Raw genomic sequence first — 15,636 nt, forward strand, 5'->3', positions numbered from 1 at the left:
ATAATTACCACAACATGTTTTCAAGCTGCAGTGCATGCCGGGAACTTGCTCAATATTGTTCAAAGTAAAATTATTTGTTTAGATAACTCTTTTGCTAGCATGTTTAGAGTACTCTTGATTAGTTCACACAAAATAATAAACTGACGCCTCCTACTAAAAATCCTTTACATTAGAATAACTTTTCTCAAGTTGGATTTGTTTTTGACAGTGTATAACAACTTTAAAAAAATGCACGTTGGCCAAAATTATTGGCACCCCTAGAAGTATATTCCCATTCATATTTACATTTTTTTTAAAGTGGCGGTAAGAAAATAGCTAAAGCATTGAAAATCCCCATTTCCACCATCTGAGCAATAATGAAGAAGTTCCAATCAACTAAAGACGATACAAATCTGCCTGGAAGAAAGAGGAGGTGTGTCTATATCATCCTAATTCACGGTAATGAGGAGAGTTTGAGTGGCCAAAGACTCTCCAAGGATCACAGCTGGGAAATTACAGAGATTAGTTGAGTCTTGGGGTCAGAAAGCCTAAAAAAATATATAGCAGCCCTTACATCACAATGTTGTTCGGGAGGGTTTCAAGAAAAATCTTCTTCACTCATCCAAATACAATCTCCAGCATATTCAGCTGTCAGACACGACTGGATCTTCAAATAGCACTGGCTTCTATGGTCAGACGAAACAAAAAAAAAAGAGCTTTTTGGCAGCAAACCCACCAGGATGGGTTTGGTGCAAACAAGGACAAAAAGTACCCAATGCCCACAGCTGTATCTTTAATCTTGTGGGCCTATTTTCTGCCAGAGGTCCTGGACATCTTGTTCAGATACATGGAATCATGGATTTTAGCAAATACCAACAGCTAAAATCTAAACTTGACTGTCTCTTTTGGAAATCGTATAATAGGCTGTGGTTGGATCTTTCACCAGGACAATGATCCAAAACAAACATCAAAATCAACACAAAAATGTGTCACTAATCACAAAATGAAGCTTTTGCCAGAACTGTCCCAGTTCTCTGACCTGAACCCTACAGAAAATAAGTGGGGTGAACTAAAGAGAAGCACCATCAACATGGAGATGGGAATCTGAAGGGATTCTTTATGAGGGAATGATCGCTGATCTCTTGTCAGGTGTTCTCCAAACTCTTCAGGCATTATAGGAGAAAACTCAGAGCTGTTATCTTGGGAAAAGGACGTTGCAATAATTGGGTGGCAATAATTGTGCCCAACGTGAACTACAGAAAAAAATGTATTTCACAATGAGATTTTCACACATTTTCCATTGTTTTACTTCAATGCAAGGTTAGAATTTTGTGAATTTTTTGAATAAACGATCAAAAGGATAAACAATGCTGATTTATTTTTTCGCATTCACCTTTGCTCATATTTACCAAGGGTGCCAATATTAGTGGCAATGTAGATAGATCGATAATGCTATAGCTTACTATAACCACATACATCGATTCAATCTTTGTTTCAACTTTGGAGCTGCTTGCATCATAGGCTTCATTAATTTTAGCTTAAACCTCAGCCAAAATTATCCACAAATAATGCTTTTTTTCACTCAAGAACTGAGGTGCATAAACTCAGATCAATGAGATTAATCAACTCCAAAAGGAAACCCAAAACCTGTGCTAAATGAACAAGCTGACAAAAATAGGATAATGAGAGATTCATAAGCAATTTCTTGTACACCAAATTAGCTTTTTCAGCAAACAAGAAATGATCGTCACACTCACACACCAAAGACACTGGGAATGAAAGAGATTTTATTTGTGACAATGACAGTGACATGTTGCAGTAGACATAATTGTTTCTTATTTGAATAAAAAAGCAGTTTAATGGTTCATTATAAACTTTCGTAAAGAACTTGCATGAAAGCGCGTTGTGGCGATGCTACGCTATAGGCAAAGCTCAGCTATAAGTACTTCAATGTTTGAGTCAAAAATCCTCAAACACCTTCTCCCTCTGATTGTCGGCACTCGGAGCTCGAGGTTTAGCGGCTCCCATTGAATTCCACCAACCATCACACAAACGTTTAAGTGCTGCCATTATTTACTACAAGGAGAAACACACACGTAAGTAGTGCAGACGGGACACGAGTCCCACGAGAACTGCTCATTGGATCGATCTGTGGAGAAACAGCATGCAGTTATAGGCAGATCATTAATGTGCATATTAATTTGAATAATTAAACAAATTCATTCGGCTGCACAGCATAGCTACCTACAGAGAAATATGCAATTACGCTAAAACACTGTGCTGAATCCTCGGGGTGTTTTAACTCCAAAATCAAAAGAATAAAACAAGAAATGATCATTTGCATAAAGAAGATGAAGGGCCGAGACATTAGCATTGCACTTTCTGATAGGATGAACACCTGGAAACAGCTGTTTTTGTTACATTCATTGGCCATTACTGTGATAGGTTATTTGTAATGTGGCAAGAGCCAAATGATGAAATTCTGGACCACTGCAATCTGTGAATATATTACTAAAGTTATTAATATGTTCTGTTTGACAGAGTTTGCATTTCATCATGCACAGATGTTCCTTCACAAACACTCGTCTCATTCTCACACGCACGAGCAAAACCTCAGAGCTGAGCATTAGTGCTGATATTCGGAAAACGCTCAGCCTTACTGAAGGAGCTTCTACGCTACTGTACCGACAGAAATCTATAAATTAGCACATTACATACATTTGAACAGCTGCAACAAACATCTTCGCGCTCTACAAGTTGGTAAAGGATCCACGTTATCTAGTGCATGAATTCAGAGACACTTCGCTTCAAAAATAAAGCTGGAAAATGGAGACAAGATACTTGGGAGATTGGCATACAGATATAGGGGTTTCTGGATAAATAATTAAGTATATAAAAGACGTGCATAAAAATACTAGTGTAAGACTGGCCTTAGTGATCATATGTTAATTCCAGCACATTTTAGTGGCAGCCAGCCAACTATTTCTACCTTTAGAAACCTATTGCTATCACTCTAAATAGTCACAGACTACATAAATATGAAATCGAATGGCATTAATCATACCGTACGAGCCATCTGTCAGTTCTGTTCAGAATCTTCAGGTGTGTTGAGCTGTTTTTAACATGACAAACTAACAGCTGTGATGAACATCCAGTAATTTGCATAATTTCCCACAGTGTTCACAAATCATTATTTCCATCGCACTAAAAACATTCTGAATTGAAGAGTTATGAATGGTATCAGTAGTCACAATAAGGCACAAGTTCTTCAACCGCAACAAAATCAAGGCCATTATTCCTTCTCATTAAGATATGAGACGGGCATCTTTCTAACTGACTCAAGCTTGAATAAAATGCTCAGGCTACTAATAATAAAACAGGAGAAGAGGGTGAAGATGAAGTTTTGAACTCCCCACAAGAAAGAGACACCAAATCTTCAAGATTCTCACAGAAAAGCACAAATATGTCCTTAGTTTAGTCTTTGTCAGTGTTGATCAGAATCATGACAGCTGTCAATCAACGGCACTGATGAGGCACTTTAACACACAACAACCGACAGTGCAAAATAAACCCTTGTGCGTCAAATCAGTAGATCTTAACATCCCGATTAAAGATGAATTTCTGAAAAAAATCAACATACCTGGAGATTCTGATAACTACAGTATTAAAAGCATGACAAATACACAACGCTCTTAAAGCTTCAGAGATAATATGACATTTTGTCATTAATCTCAAAAAGAACATTCATATTTCTCCCCAAAATCAAAGAAATTAGATTTCTCATGAAGAAAACACAAATATCAAGTGTATTCCAACCCCACTTGAAATTCATATGGCCAGAGATCATTTCGAGATGATTTCAGGGTGTATGTGGGTGTGTTGTTCATCACCCATAGTGTGGAAAAATTACTGTACATGTTGGGCAAAACACTCGTTCTTGAGTAAACAAAATTTAGGGCTGCACGATTAATCACATGCGATTGTCATGCGCATCTTGTCAGTAAAGCCGGTTCTGTGATTAGTAGTAAATCTCCATCATATGCTTTCAGATGGAGCAGCATTTACTACACAGTTCACTGACAAGTTCACTGACAAGCTACGCAAAATCGCGTTCATAATCGCAGACGATTTAATCGCGCGATTATGAAATCGAAGAAATCGTTCGCAATGACAGCTGTTTGCGTAGCTTCTCAGTGAACTACGGCTCTGTGTAGTAAATGCTGCTCCATCTGAAAGCATGTGAAAATACCATTTACTAACATTTTTTTACTCCAAACTTCGTAACGTCAGTCGAGTGTTTGAAATAAATCCTTCTGTGAGATGATGTGGCTTCTTACACAGAATAAGGCACGCAACATATTTCAAAGTATTCTAAGCAGTGATAAGGCTATGTCGATTAGCATTGCATTATTATATACTTTATTATAATAAAAATTATAATAAGACGAACTCAGATAAACCATATATTGTCATAGTCGTGTGTTTATTAGTCACGTTGAATTAATGAAACCAGTCAAATCTTCTGTTTATTCAGCAACCGCTATCCACCTTTTTCTTGCCGTAAAAATGGGCGCGGCCATTTGTAATTCTGGTCTAATATGCCTCCAGCTATTTTTAGCTGTACAAAACAGTTAGTCTTGCTGCTTGATACTGAAAATGGGTGTGTCTTACCATATTATTTTAATGTATTATCTTAATTATGAACACAATGGCTTGTAGTGCAAACAGTTTTAGCATTTACTGCACGCTGTTATTCTTCTCGTTATTTCCCTATAGCGGCTAATGAACCGGAAGTCTCGCCCATAGGCTTACTTCTGCATTGAAGAAAAAGGTGGATAGGGATTTCCTGGGTTTCTTCTGAGAGGCGTATTTGGAGTTTCCTCGCGAGAGCGCCCTCTGGCCTTCAGATGGAGATTTACTACTGATCACAGAACCGTGCTTCACTGAAAGATACGCATGACAATCGCTGCTTCTGCCTAATCGCGATTTATCGCCTTTGCGTTAGAGCAGCCCTAAAACAAATCCAATTTGTGTCACCTTTAAGATGCTGAAGCATGGGGAGGGTTTGTTTTGTTATTGTCTTCTAGACTAGTGCATGTGTCAGAAACATATAAGGAACAGAAAACGCTTCGCACATAAAGCAAAACCTACGTGAGGAGTGAACAGAATCACTCAGAGACACGGACATCGCTCTTAGTGCTGCTCACAAACGAACAGTCGAACCACGCAGCTGCTCTCCATCACCTCCTTAAACTCGTCAAGTGCAAATGTAATGAAGCCAGCTAGAATTATCAAACAGTTTACAGTACAGAACAACCCCACCACTTCAATTCCAGACAGCAACACACCGTGAAAACCCGACCGGTTGACTATTTCATTCAGGAAAATGTATCACTTCTTTGTCTGACAAACAGTCCTTACATAAACCGTAGCAGTTTTGTTTGTTTTTCGGGGATGTAGATTATAATCGAGGCTGTAAAGTTGTATGTGATCTGGCATGCAAGCAGTGGAAGTGAGCGCTCATTCTAGCAGCGTCAGCGTGCGTTTGTAACGAAAGATTGGCAAATGTCTGATGCTATCTGTGTGTCGGCTGGTCATGTGAGCGTTCAGATCAGGTCAAACACACGCAGGCATTGCTCTTCTGAAGGGACGATCACTCATGTACCAGTTAAATGCGTGAAGATGATGGAACTATTCTAAACAAGCTATCAGATCTACTGCACTAAAAACTGAACATGAAATTTCACTATGAAATGCATAATTTCAGCTTCAAATGCTCTAAACGCAGCCAATTCTCTAGATAGTAAATGAATCTCAAAAAACATGCCCAGATCACACAAAAATACATTTGGGACCATTATGGTTGCAAAATCAAATAATTGATTTCAAATTCTCATTATCAAAAAAAAAATAATTAAAAAATTCACTGCATTAATCAATGATTCTAATACATTACTCTAAAAATTTACATAAAAACAAAACTAAATACATTTAATAGTTACACATTAATTCCAAATTGTTTATTTGTGCATTTATTAATATATTTTTATATTATTATTTTAGATTAATATAAATATTTTAATGGGGCTTAACTGTCACACAAATAATGGCACAAATTTACATGCACTAATTTTTATTACCCAAACGAATCCAATCTGGTTTCAGATTCTGTTCCCTAAATGCCATTCACATGATGACATGTGCTATTTGTGTCAGAAGAACTTTTTTATTTTTAAATTTTTAGCAAATGTTTAGTGAATATTCAGTCTCATCCACTGATCAGTCCTTAAGATGTAAGTCATATAAAGTAAAACATATATAAACTGTGCATGTTATGCATGCTATTACTGAATCTGATTAAAAAAATAGTCTCTTTCAAGTGTTTCATACTTAAATTTATCTTGTTGATTGTATTATTTCACTTTTGGATTGACAGCAATCAATCCAATTTAGCTATCAATTATTATTATAAACTGATTTTTTGGATGCATGTAAACATAGCTACTGATATGAATGTTAATGGTTCTTGTAAAAGCTTCATCTTTATTGTTTTTCCTCTTGATTTTGGGGTGTAAAGTGATCTGGTCATGTTTTAGTGAGATTCACTGCTGCATTTATGGCAAAGTGATCTCAAGAACGAACGTAATATCATTCTAAACGTAATATAATGTTTCACAATGAAGGCCAGCCGCTGTGTCACTGGCATGATTTCCTCCCACGACCCGTGACTTCTGCTCTCTGGAGCACATGATGAACATCCTGCCGAATCCAGTGTTTGAGGAAAGTCAAATGCACTTGAATAAGGTTGTGTGTTCTTCATGAGTGATGCCTGTGTGTGTTTGATTCCTCCCTTCAGCGTTTATTCACATAGTAGATATGAACTGAAGGCCGTTTTCTCCAGTCTCACTGCCCATTTATTCTCAGGCCGTCCACAAACTCCTCCTCCTGCTGCCTCTCAGGAGGTGTGGCCACAGTGGCCCTGCCCTCAGCTCCGGGTTTGACAGGCCCCGCTCCCAACGTCCCGTCTGCGCTGTCAGTCTGGGCTTCTTCCTCCTCGGCCTGCGTCTCCTCGCCTCCATCCCGTGGGAGATCGGGGCCGTCGCCATCCAGTGGTAAATGAGTTCTCGCGGCTTCTTTGCGCTCGGCGTAGAGGCTCAGGCCCGAGGGAAGCAGGTTCTTAAAGTCTGTCTCAAAGGGCAGCTGAACGCCCACCGGGAGGCCACCGATGCCCAGACTGATGCCTGCCGCCACCGACGAGCCCTGATAAACCTCCATCCCGTCTGGCAGCATGGACTGGATCTTGGGAAGCCAGCGCTTCCGCACGCGCCGTGCGTTGGTGCACATGTCAGCGGCGATGACGTTCATCTCGCTTTCCTTAAAGTTGGGCGCGAAGTTCTGACAGTAAACTAGAAAAAAAGAGTGTATTATTAAGAGCTTGAATGAGAATGAAACTAAAGCTGCATGATTGGTGAGCAATTAACAGTTAATGATGAATTCACATTCTGCATGATTACACAGCCCTGCATCCTGAGAAGTTTTTTGCTGAGTTGCAAACATGGCTTGTATTATCTAATTTGATAATGCTGAGTTCAAAAATATCAATAAAATACTTCCATCATGTACAGACTTTTCACAAAATAATAGAGAATATTTTTTCAAATTATATACACTACCAGTCAAAAGTTTTTGAACAGTATGATTTTTAATGTTTTTTAAAGAATTCTCTTCTGCTCACCAAGCCTGAATTTATTTGATCCAAAATACAGCATAAGCAGTAATATTGTGAAATGTTTTTACTATTTAAAATAACGGCTTTCTATTTGAATATATTTTGAAATGTTAGTGTTACATAATCCTTCAGAAATCATTCTAATATTCTGATTTGTTGTTCAAGAAACATTTATTATTATTATTAATATTTAAAACAGTTGAGTACATTGTTTCAGGATTCTTTGATGAACAGAAAGATCCAACGATCAGCATTTATGTGAAATAAATAGCTTTTGTAACATTATACACTATACCATTGAAAAGATTGGAGTCAGTATAATTTTTTTTTTTTGGGGGAACTTTTCTTTTTTTTTTTTTTTAGCAAGGATGCTTTAAATTGATAAAAACATTATGATAAAGACAGAAAAAACCTGAATAAATTCTACTCAGCTGTTTTCCACAAAATAATAATAATAGTTTTTTTGAGCAGCAAATCAGAATATTAAGAATTATTTCTGAAGGATCATGTGACTGGAGTAATGATGCTAAAAATTTAGCTTTGAAATCAGGAATAAATTACATTTTTAAATATATTTAAAAAGAAAACAGTTATTTTACTTTTTTAAAAATTGTACTGTTTTTGCTGTACTTTGGATCAAATAAATGCAGGCTTGGTGAGCAGAAGAGACTTCTTTAAAAACATTAAAAATCTTTTGACTGGTAGAGTATGTAACAGCTTTAATGACTTTAAATGACAAATGTCAGTAGTTTTGACATGACAAAAAGAAGTATTCGTTTAACTTACACTCTAAAAAATGCTGGGTTGTTTCAACCAAACTTTGGGTCAAATATGGACTAACCCAACTTTGGGTCAAATATGGACTAACCCAACTGTTGGGTTAAATTTTTACATTTGAAACAACACAGCATTTTTTAGAGTGTACAAACTGCAGAGGAGTGGAATATACGTTAAAATACTCCACTGAATGTAAAAGAAACATAGATATAAATTTATAAATAAATAAGCCTTTTCACAAAATCTGTGATTTTCTGTGAAAATGGGCTGAGAATTGAACTAATAGCTCAGAGGAAGACAGGAATCATGTGTTTGTTCAGTTTCAGTTTCCTGCTGATTAACAGATAATATAAGACTTCTTCACCTTACTTGGCTGTCAAAAGCAAAAATGCTACGAAATGCATTATATTTAGTAAAGAGTGTGACATGCTTCACCAAAACAGACACTATTTTTGGATGAAGTATTAGATTTCATTCAGCAGATGCGATGCAGGGTGGAGTAATGAATGTTGGTTTGAACATCACTAATGATTATATAGAGCGTAACGTACGTTTGACAGCGTTCAGGACTCGACTGTCCAGTGGTTTTCTGCTGGGGTCGCTGGTTGACGATCGGATCCCCGTCCCACAGCTGTTTGCTAACGTGTTCCTGCAGGTTTCACAAGCAGCCAGCACAGGGTGCAGTGGAAAGCAAAGCCATGAGACCAAAACACTCAATATCTCAACTGCACATAACTGGAGCGAGTAATATGGAGCAAATTTTGTGCCAATATTCATCAAACAAATCCACCGTTTTGCAAATAAATACAATCTGCTTTGCAAATACAAAACTCTATTTGAGAGAAAATGCAGAGGTATGGACAAATATATTTATTGTGTGTTACAACTGTGAGATTCATTTGCCTTTTTATGATGAAACTTGGCTTGATTTTCTCACAAATGCAATTGAGCAACTTCCTTTTCCAAAATCAGCAGATGACGCTGTCTGTCAATTTACGCTAGTCTCCCGAGACCCGAAAAAACTTCTCTGACCCTGACAACCTTTTCAGGGAGTACAGCAGACAAACATGAGTGGGGAACAGGTGAGATTTGTTTGATGAATATTGGCACAAAATTAGCTCCATAGCGTAACGCTACACAATATGACGGTTTGGTACACAACTCATGTTTAAAGTCATGGTTCGGTATGTTTTCGGTGCAGCACATGGAAAAATACAACATAAAAGTGCTTCTTCAAACACCAGCCTCTGGTCTCCTTCCTTTACACTTTTTTGCTAACCTTGGAGGCTTGCCTTAAAGTGGCGTTGGTTTAACAGAGACTCATTTACTGTCAGCAGGTCCGGCGCGATCTCAACTGTCGCTCTAGGCAAAACCCTACCGTGCCGCCGCCACTTCACATTAACAATTAAACACGATCTTTAAGATGCATGTGAAAGACTGGAGATTTTGTTTATTGGTACAACTGCATTAAAATAAAGCAGACACGGGCGTGTTTTCTGATTATTATAATTTTTTCCTGCTGCAAGGTAAAAAAATGAATTAATAAAAAATAACTACTATAGCTGCAAAAGCAAATTAAGTGTATGTACAGGCCTGAAGTGGCCATGGGAAGATTTGGGAGAATTCCCGGTAAGCAGCTCGACAAGCGTTGTTCAGGACACGGAAAGCACAAGTCTCTGTAGTTCATTTTCACTAAGAGACATAGAAATCTGTTCAAGCCATGCTCGTACAGCCGAAATCCCTATTCGTAGTCAGGGTGTAATTTGAACAAGCTGGGTCAGGGTCCAGCACCTCCGAATTCCGATAACCTCATTTGGAGGATCCCCCTCCTCACACACCATTGAAAGATGTTCGTGTCAGGGTTATTATAGTTTTTATTTTAACATCGCTTTCAATTTTCTTTTATTGGTTTCATTAATAATTTTGTTATTTTTAGTTTAGTTTTTATTTTGTGTACATATTTATAGCCTATTTAGTTTTTATACAGTTTAGCTTCAGTTTTAATTTTAGTTTTAGTAATTAAAGTTTAGCAGAATTAAAAGAACACTTCCAGAGCGCAGACCAAAGGCATTTTAATTTAAGCTTATTGACGCAAACCTCTAGCGACACAAAATTAAAGCATGCCGAGATTGATTAGAAAACGATTATTTATTGATTGTTATTTTTAGTTAGGTGTTCAATAACTGCTTTTGGCTTCAGTTTTATTTATTTAGATTTTTTTAATCTTTCTTTCTTTCTCTAAATGCCTTTTTAGTAAAATACAGTTCTTAAAACAACATATTTGACCATTTAAACATGTATACAACATTTCTTACATTTAAACTAGTTTAACAAGCATTTTAAAATGAAGTAAAAATGAAACATTTAATCGTAGCAAAAAGACTGATGCAGCTTGTTTAGGTGACTTGGTTTGCTTTGTATAAAATAAAATGATTTACAGCAAAGAAACTGTTTTATAAATTAAATAAAACATACACAAACCTATATTTGACCAAAGAAATGCAAGTCGGCGGCACTGAGAACTACTCTCACCTGAAGAGAATGCAAAATATCTGCGCTCATTACAAACACTGGGTTGTTGCGACTCTCCTGTCCCAGGAGCTGGGTTACACAAAAACTACCCAAACACAAAAAAATGCTGCAATAAAATAACCATGATTTTTAGAGTATATGTGCATACTATAAAAGCAACTGATTCAAGCTGGTAATCACTTAAGTGGGTCCACTAAATGATTGCGCGAATGCTCCATTACCTCTCCATCCTCTGATCACTTGCCGGATCCGTCAACCCGCTTTATTCCGGAACCTCGCAATTTACAAATTAAACACTGTTTGTAGCATTATAAATGATAAAGGCTAAATATAGGCTACCTGGCAAAAAAAACCAAAATGTGGTTTTGGTCCAAAACCATGTTTTTTTTGGATGTACGTGGATGTATCCACCTGTGTCTCCCTCACGTTTTCTCTCACAGTAGGCTATAATCTTACCTTTCAGAAGCGCGTATCGGGCTTTAAAACTCATCAGACATCACCAGTAGCAAAAGTCATTCATGTCCGGATAGTTTTATTCATTTTGATGACATTTATGGAAGTTCATGAGGGTGGTTTGCATGTGACGCCGTTCAGGTGGGGCACAGCGAGGGAGCGGCATTACTATGAAGCTAATGGCGCTTTTCCACTGCATGGTACGGCACGGTACGGCTCGGTACGGTTCACTTTTGGGGGGTTTTCCACTGGGTACAGTACCTGGTACCTGGTACTTTTTTTAGTACCTCCTCGGTTGAGGTTCCAAGTGAACCGTACCATTACCAAAACGTGACGAGTAAACTCTGCTGATCACGATTGGCCGGAGAGAATCGTCACTACCTGCGTCACTGAACTTGCGACACAAACACAACAGAACCACTAGATTTAAATCAGCACAGCCAGCGAAGGATCGAACGCACGCAACTGTTTTGAACAAGCACCTTTTTTAACAACCAAAAAGTGTCTGTTTCGTTGTCTGTTGAGGAAGTACAGACGTTCCTCTCGTTGATAGCAGAGGAGCGGATCCAGAGAGAGCTTGACGCGGAGTGAAAAAGTTTTTTAGGAGTCACGGCAATAGAGGCGGCGCAACTATAACGACATGTGAATAATCCCACCCACTCTAAAGCGGTACTGAACTGCAGTGGAAACGCAAACCGAGCCGTGCCGTGCCGTACCGTACTGAGCCGTACCGAGCCGAGTGGAAAAGCTCCACAAGTTAATTTAGAGTTAGAATAACTAAGGGGTGATAACTGGTTGATATGAGTGCAATAATTCCAAAGAATGCCCAAAAGATAAACTAAAATATCTGTCCTTTTTGCCGCCCTGACTGTGCTGCTGCCCCCACCTGCCGCCCTAGGTTTCCTAACAGCAGCTGTGAGTCCTTCATTATTTTTCAGATGTGGTCACAACATCAAAGTATAGCGATATAGACTATCATTCCATCCATGTGCAGAGGTTAAATGCTGGATTCGTTCAGTACACACATGCATGTCAAAGCGAATGAGACATACAAATACATGTACCGTCACACCCCTGCAGACAGCGGTGATTTGATGTGAGGTCACACACCTGTCAAAGAAGGTGGCGAGGAGCCTGCGCAGCAGCACCTTGTGTTTGACACCAGCACACAGATGACAGTTCATCAGCTGACCTCTGGTCATGAACACACCTGTGCCTGAACAACACAGAGAGATGGGACAGTAATCAGCTCCAGTGCATGAACAACATCTGTGGCAAGACAGATAGCACAGGTGAACAAGGTAAAAATGTTAACTTATAGATCAATCAAAGATTTCTGAGATGTTTTGTGTAAATATGCAAATGAGGCACTATCTAATTAAATATGCATTAATCAGCACACATTTCCAGCACATAAATCTGAACATTATATAAAGCCATATTAATAGTTCTTGTTTTATTTTGTTGTCATATATTAGAGTTAAAAGAGTTTCCACGGGGGATTTTGGATTTCTCTTTTTATCACTCCATAAATCAGAAAATACTCTCAACAGACAGAAAACAAATACATTTTCACCACGTTTTTAGGAGTAAAATGTTGTATAAATCAACGTAAATCATGATTTATGAACAAACCCCTCAGTAAAAAACCTTCAGAGTATAGATAGGAATACAACTAACATTTGGTGTATGTTATAGAAAAAAACCTCTTTAAAGATATGGATTGAAATTGCAATAAAATAAACACTTAAATGTGTATTTTGGATGTTTTCTGTCCGCTAGTCTGACAGTCTGCAAGTCTCTGAAAATTTTAATCTGAAGTTTTTAGGAAATGGCAAGGTTCATTTTGGTTGTAAAATGGTATAACCTCAAGAAAATGTGACTTTTTGTAGAAACATTACATAGATTTAATTCATTCTGCTGGAGTGGTAAAGTGTGTCCATCTTTCTTTAAGCAGTCAAACTATAGTTTTCAAGGTGGATGATCTGCTTCAGGTTGATACATTGTAAAAAACAATTTTGAAGTTGTCAATAAAACAAAGATTATTCAAGTATTTGTAATTTTACAAGAAAATACTACTTCAGTCTTTCTAATTCAAAATTCACATTTAATTCAATGTTACTTGCTGTTTCTTTGTAATTATTTGTGAAATTTACTATAATTTACTTTGAAATAGTTTTCACTCAGAAAAGGTTTCAAAGTAAATCCTATAAACCAATTTGTTTTCTATCACACAAGTTAAAAGGTTTAATGATCAGGAGTTATACTTTCAGAGATGGTTTTGAGTGAACATTTTTGAATAAACATTTTTAACATTTCTGCCTGTTAGACTTACATCGCAAGGGCTTTACTAGTAACAAGGGGCAAAATCATTCATTATGATCTTCTACATTGGATAATGAGCTTCGGTTGTGTTCCTTCTTCATGATATCATCTCATTTTTGTTAACTTTCATATAGGGTTGATTGAGTGATTTCACCAACCTGCCACCAGTTCCAGTTTCTCTCCGGGGTCTCCCTCGGTGTAGAGTTTGGGATGGCATCGGTAGCCGATCTGACTGATGAGACTAGCGGGCAGAGCCACCAGATCTCTGCGGATCAGCACACACGAGCGGTTCTCCAGCGACACCGGCATGACCGCCATCTCCGGCTTCTCTGCCACTGAAAGAGACAGAGTCCCGATAACATTCAGAACCTCTTATACGGCCTCAGATCACGAAAAATTAGGGCTGCACAATTAGTCGAATTTCTAATCGCGATAACAATTATGGATGCCACAATTACGTAATCAAGGGAATAATCGTGCAGACCTACGACAAATCATGCCGTGAAATCAATACGTTTGAGAACTCAACACTGTTTTAGTCCATCTAAACAGATGCTTATAAGTTCTGCACATAGTAAAAAATTATGCATACACTCAATATAATCTATTTACTTTAACTCATCAAAATCATTTAACCAATTTCAACTTCATTTTTAAGGCGAGTCACTACAGGCAAACATTTTTTCATGCATCTGTCAATTTTGAGATTTTGGGCTATTTGGCTTTTCATAAAGTGTTGTTTCAAACTACTGCAACTTTCAAGAAAACATCTGAAATACACATTTAAGTGTTTATTTTATTGCACTTTATCTACATGTAGATGATACAAAGTATGTGAAAACTGTATTTGGAGTAACATTTGCTAATTGGGGCCATTATTATTCATTTTTGCCTTGATCTTTAATCCTGTAATATTTTAAATGTAACAGTGTCTGTAAATGTTTTACATAAAATGGGTTATTAATACATTTTTAATTATGATGACTGATTTACTAGCACTATGCCCTGAGAATTACCATCCAACTATAGAAAAATTACATTTCACTACATGCTTTTGACTGAGTGTGTTCTGGAGAAAGCCACACTGTAATAATTCATCAGGTTATCTTTAGCATATGTCTCTGATATCACAGTTAAACAGACATCATGAACCGCCCAATGTTCACACTTCTGCTCACGGGTGTTTCTTTGCTGCCTATTTTATGTCTCACAACAGCTTTTTTTTTTTTTTTTACAGCTCACTAACAATTCGGACAGTTGTTGTAATGAACTGCTTATAAGTTTAGTGATGAAATGTGACTAAAGACCAGTCCTGGACCTGAACTGGCCCCTACAACCCACTGCAAAAGACATCCTGAAATATAATTAGGTGTATTAGTTTTACTTTTGGCTTTTAAAATTGTCTAGACAACGTCACATGCCTGTAACCTATTTAACAGCAACAGAAGCAACCTCTGGTTTACTAGTGAATGATATGATACGATCCCAGTGTAATATATTCATTATTCCATTACTAGTGGGCACGGTTACTCATTACATTTACTACCATTCAAAAGTTTGGGGTTGGTAGGATCAATGTTTGTGAAAGAAGTTTCTTCTGTTCACCAAGGCAGTATTTAGCTGATCAAAAATACAGTAAAATATTATAATTTAAATAACTGTTTTCTATGTGAATATAAATGTAATTTATTGCTGTGATCAAAGCTAAATTTTCAGCATCATTACTCCAGTTTTCAGTGTCACATGATTCTTCAGAAATCATTCTAATATGCTGATTTGCTGCTCAAAAAACATTTCTGAAAACAGTTGTGCTACCAAATATTTTTTGGAAACTGTGATGC

At 37.5% G+C, this 15,636-nt stretch overlaps 1 protein-coding gene across 1 annotated transcript in view; it reads right to left on the reverse strand.

Annotated features, from left to right (window-relative positions):
• Positions 1-6,052: 6,052 nt before the first annotated feature.
• The window catches only part of LOC107562332 (nucleus accumbens-associated protein 2-like), a 37,654-nt gene continuing 28,070 nt past the window's right edge, over positions 6,053-15,636 (reverse strand). The window contains exons 3-6 of the mRNA XM_016246965.1: positions 13,954-14,130; positions 12,581-12,686; positions 9,037-9,134; positions 6,053-7,385 (exon numbers count right to left, since the gene is read on the reverse strand). Coding sequence (XP_016102451.1) covers positions 6,883-7,385; positions 9,037-9,134; positions 12,581-12,686; positions 13,954-14,130 — 884 coding nt within the window. The 3' untranslated portion in view covers positions 6,053-6,882. The remainder of the gene's footprint in view (positions 7,386-9,036; positions 9,135-12,580; positions 12,687-13,953; positions 14,131-15,636) is intronic.

The sequence above is a fragment of the Sinocyclocheilus grahami genome, unplaced genomic scaffold, assembly GCF_001515645.1.
Source record: "Sinocyclocheilus grahami isolate Dianchi unplaced genomic scaffold, SAMN03320097.WGS_v1.1 scaffold818.1, whole genome shotgun sequence".
Taxonomy (NCBI): Eukaryota; Metazoa; Chordata; class Actinopteri; order Cypriniformes; family Cyprinidae; genus Sinocyclocheilus; species Sinocyclocheilus grahami.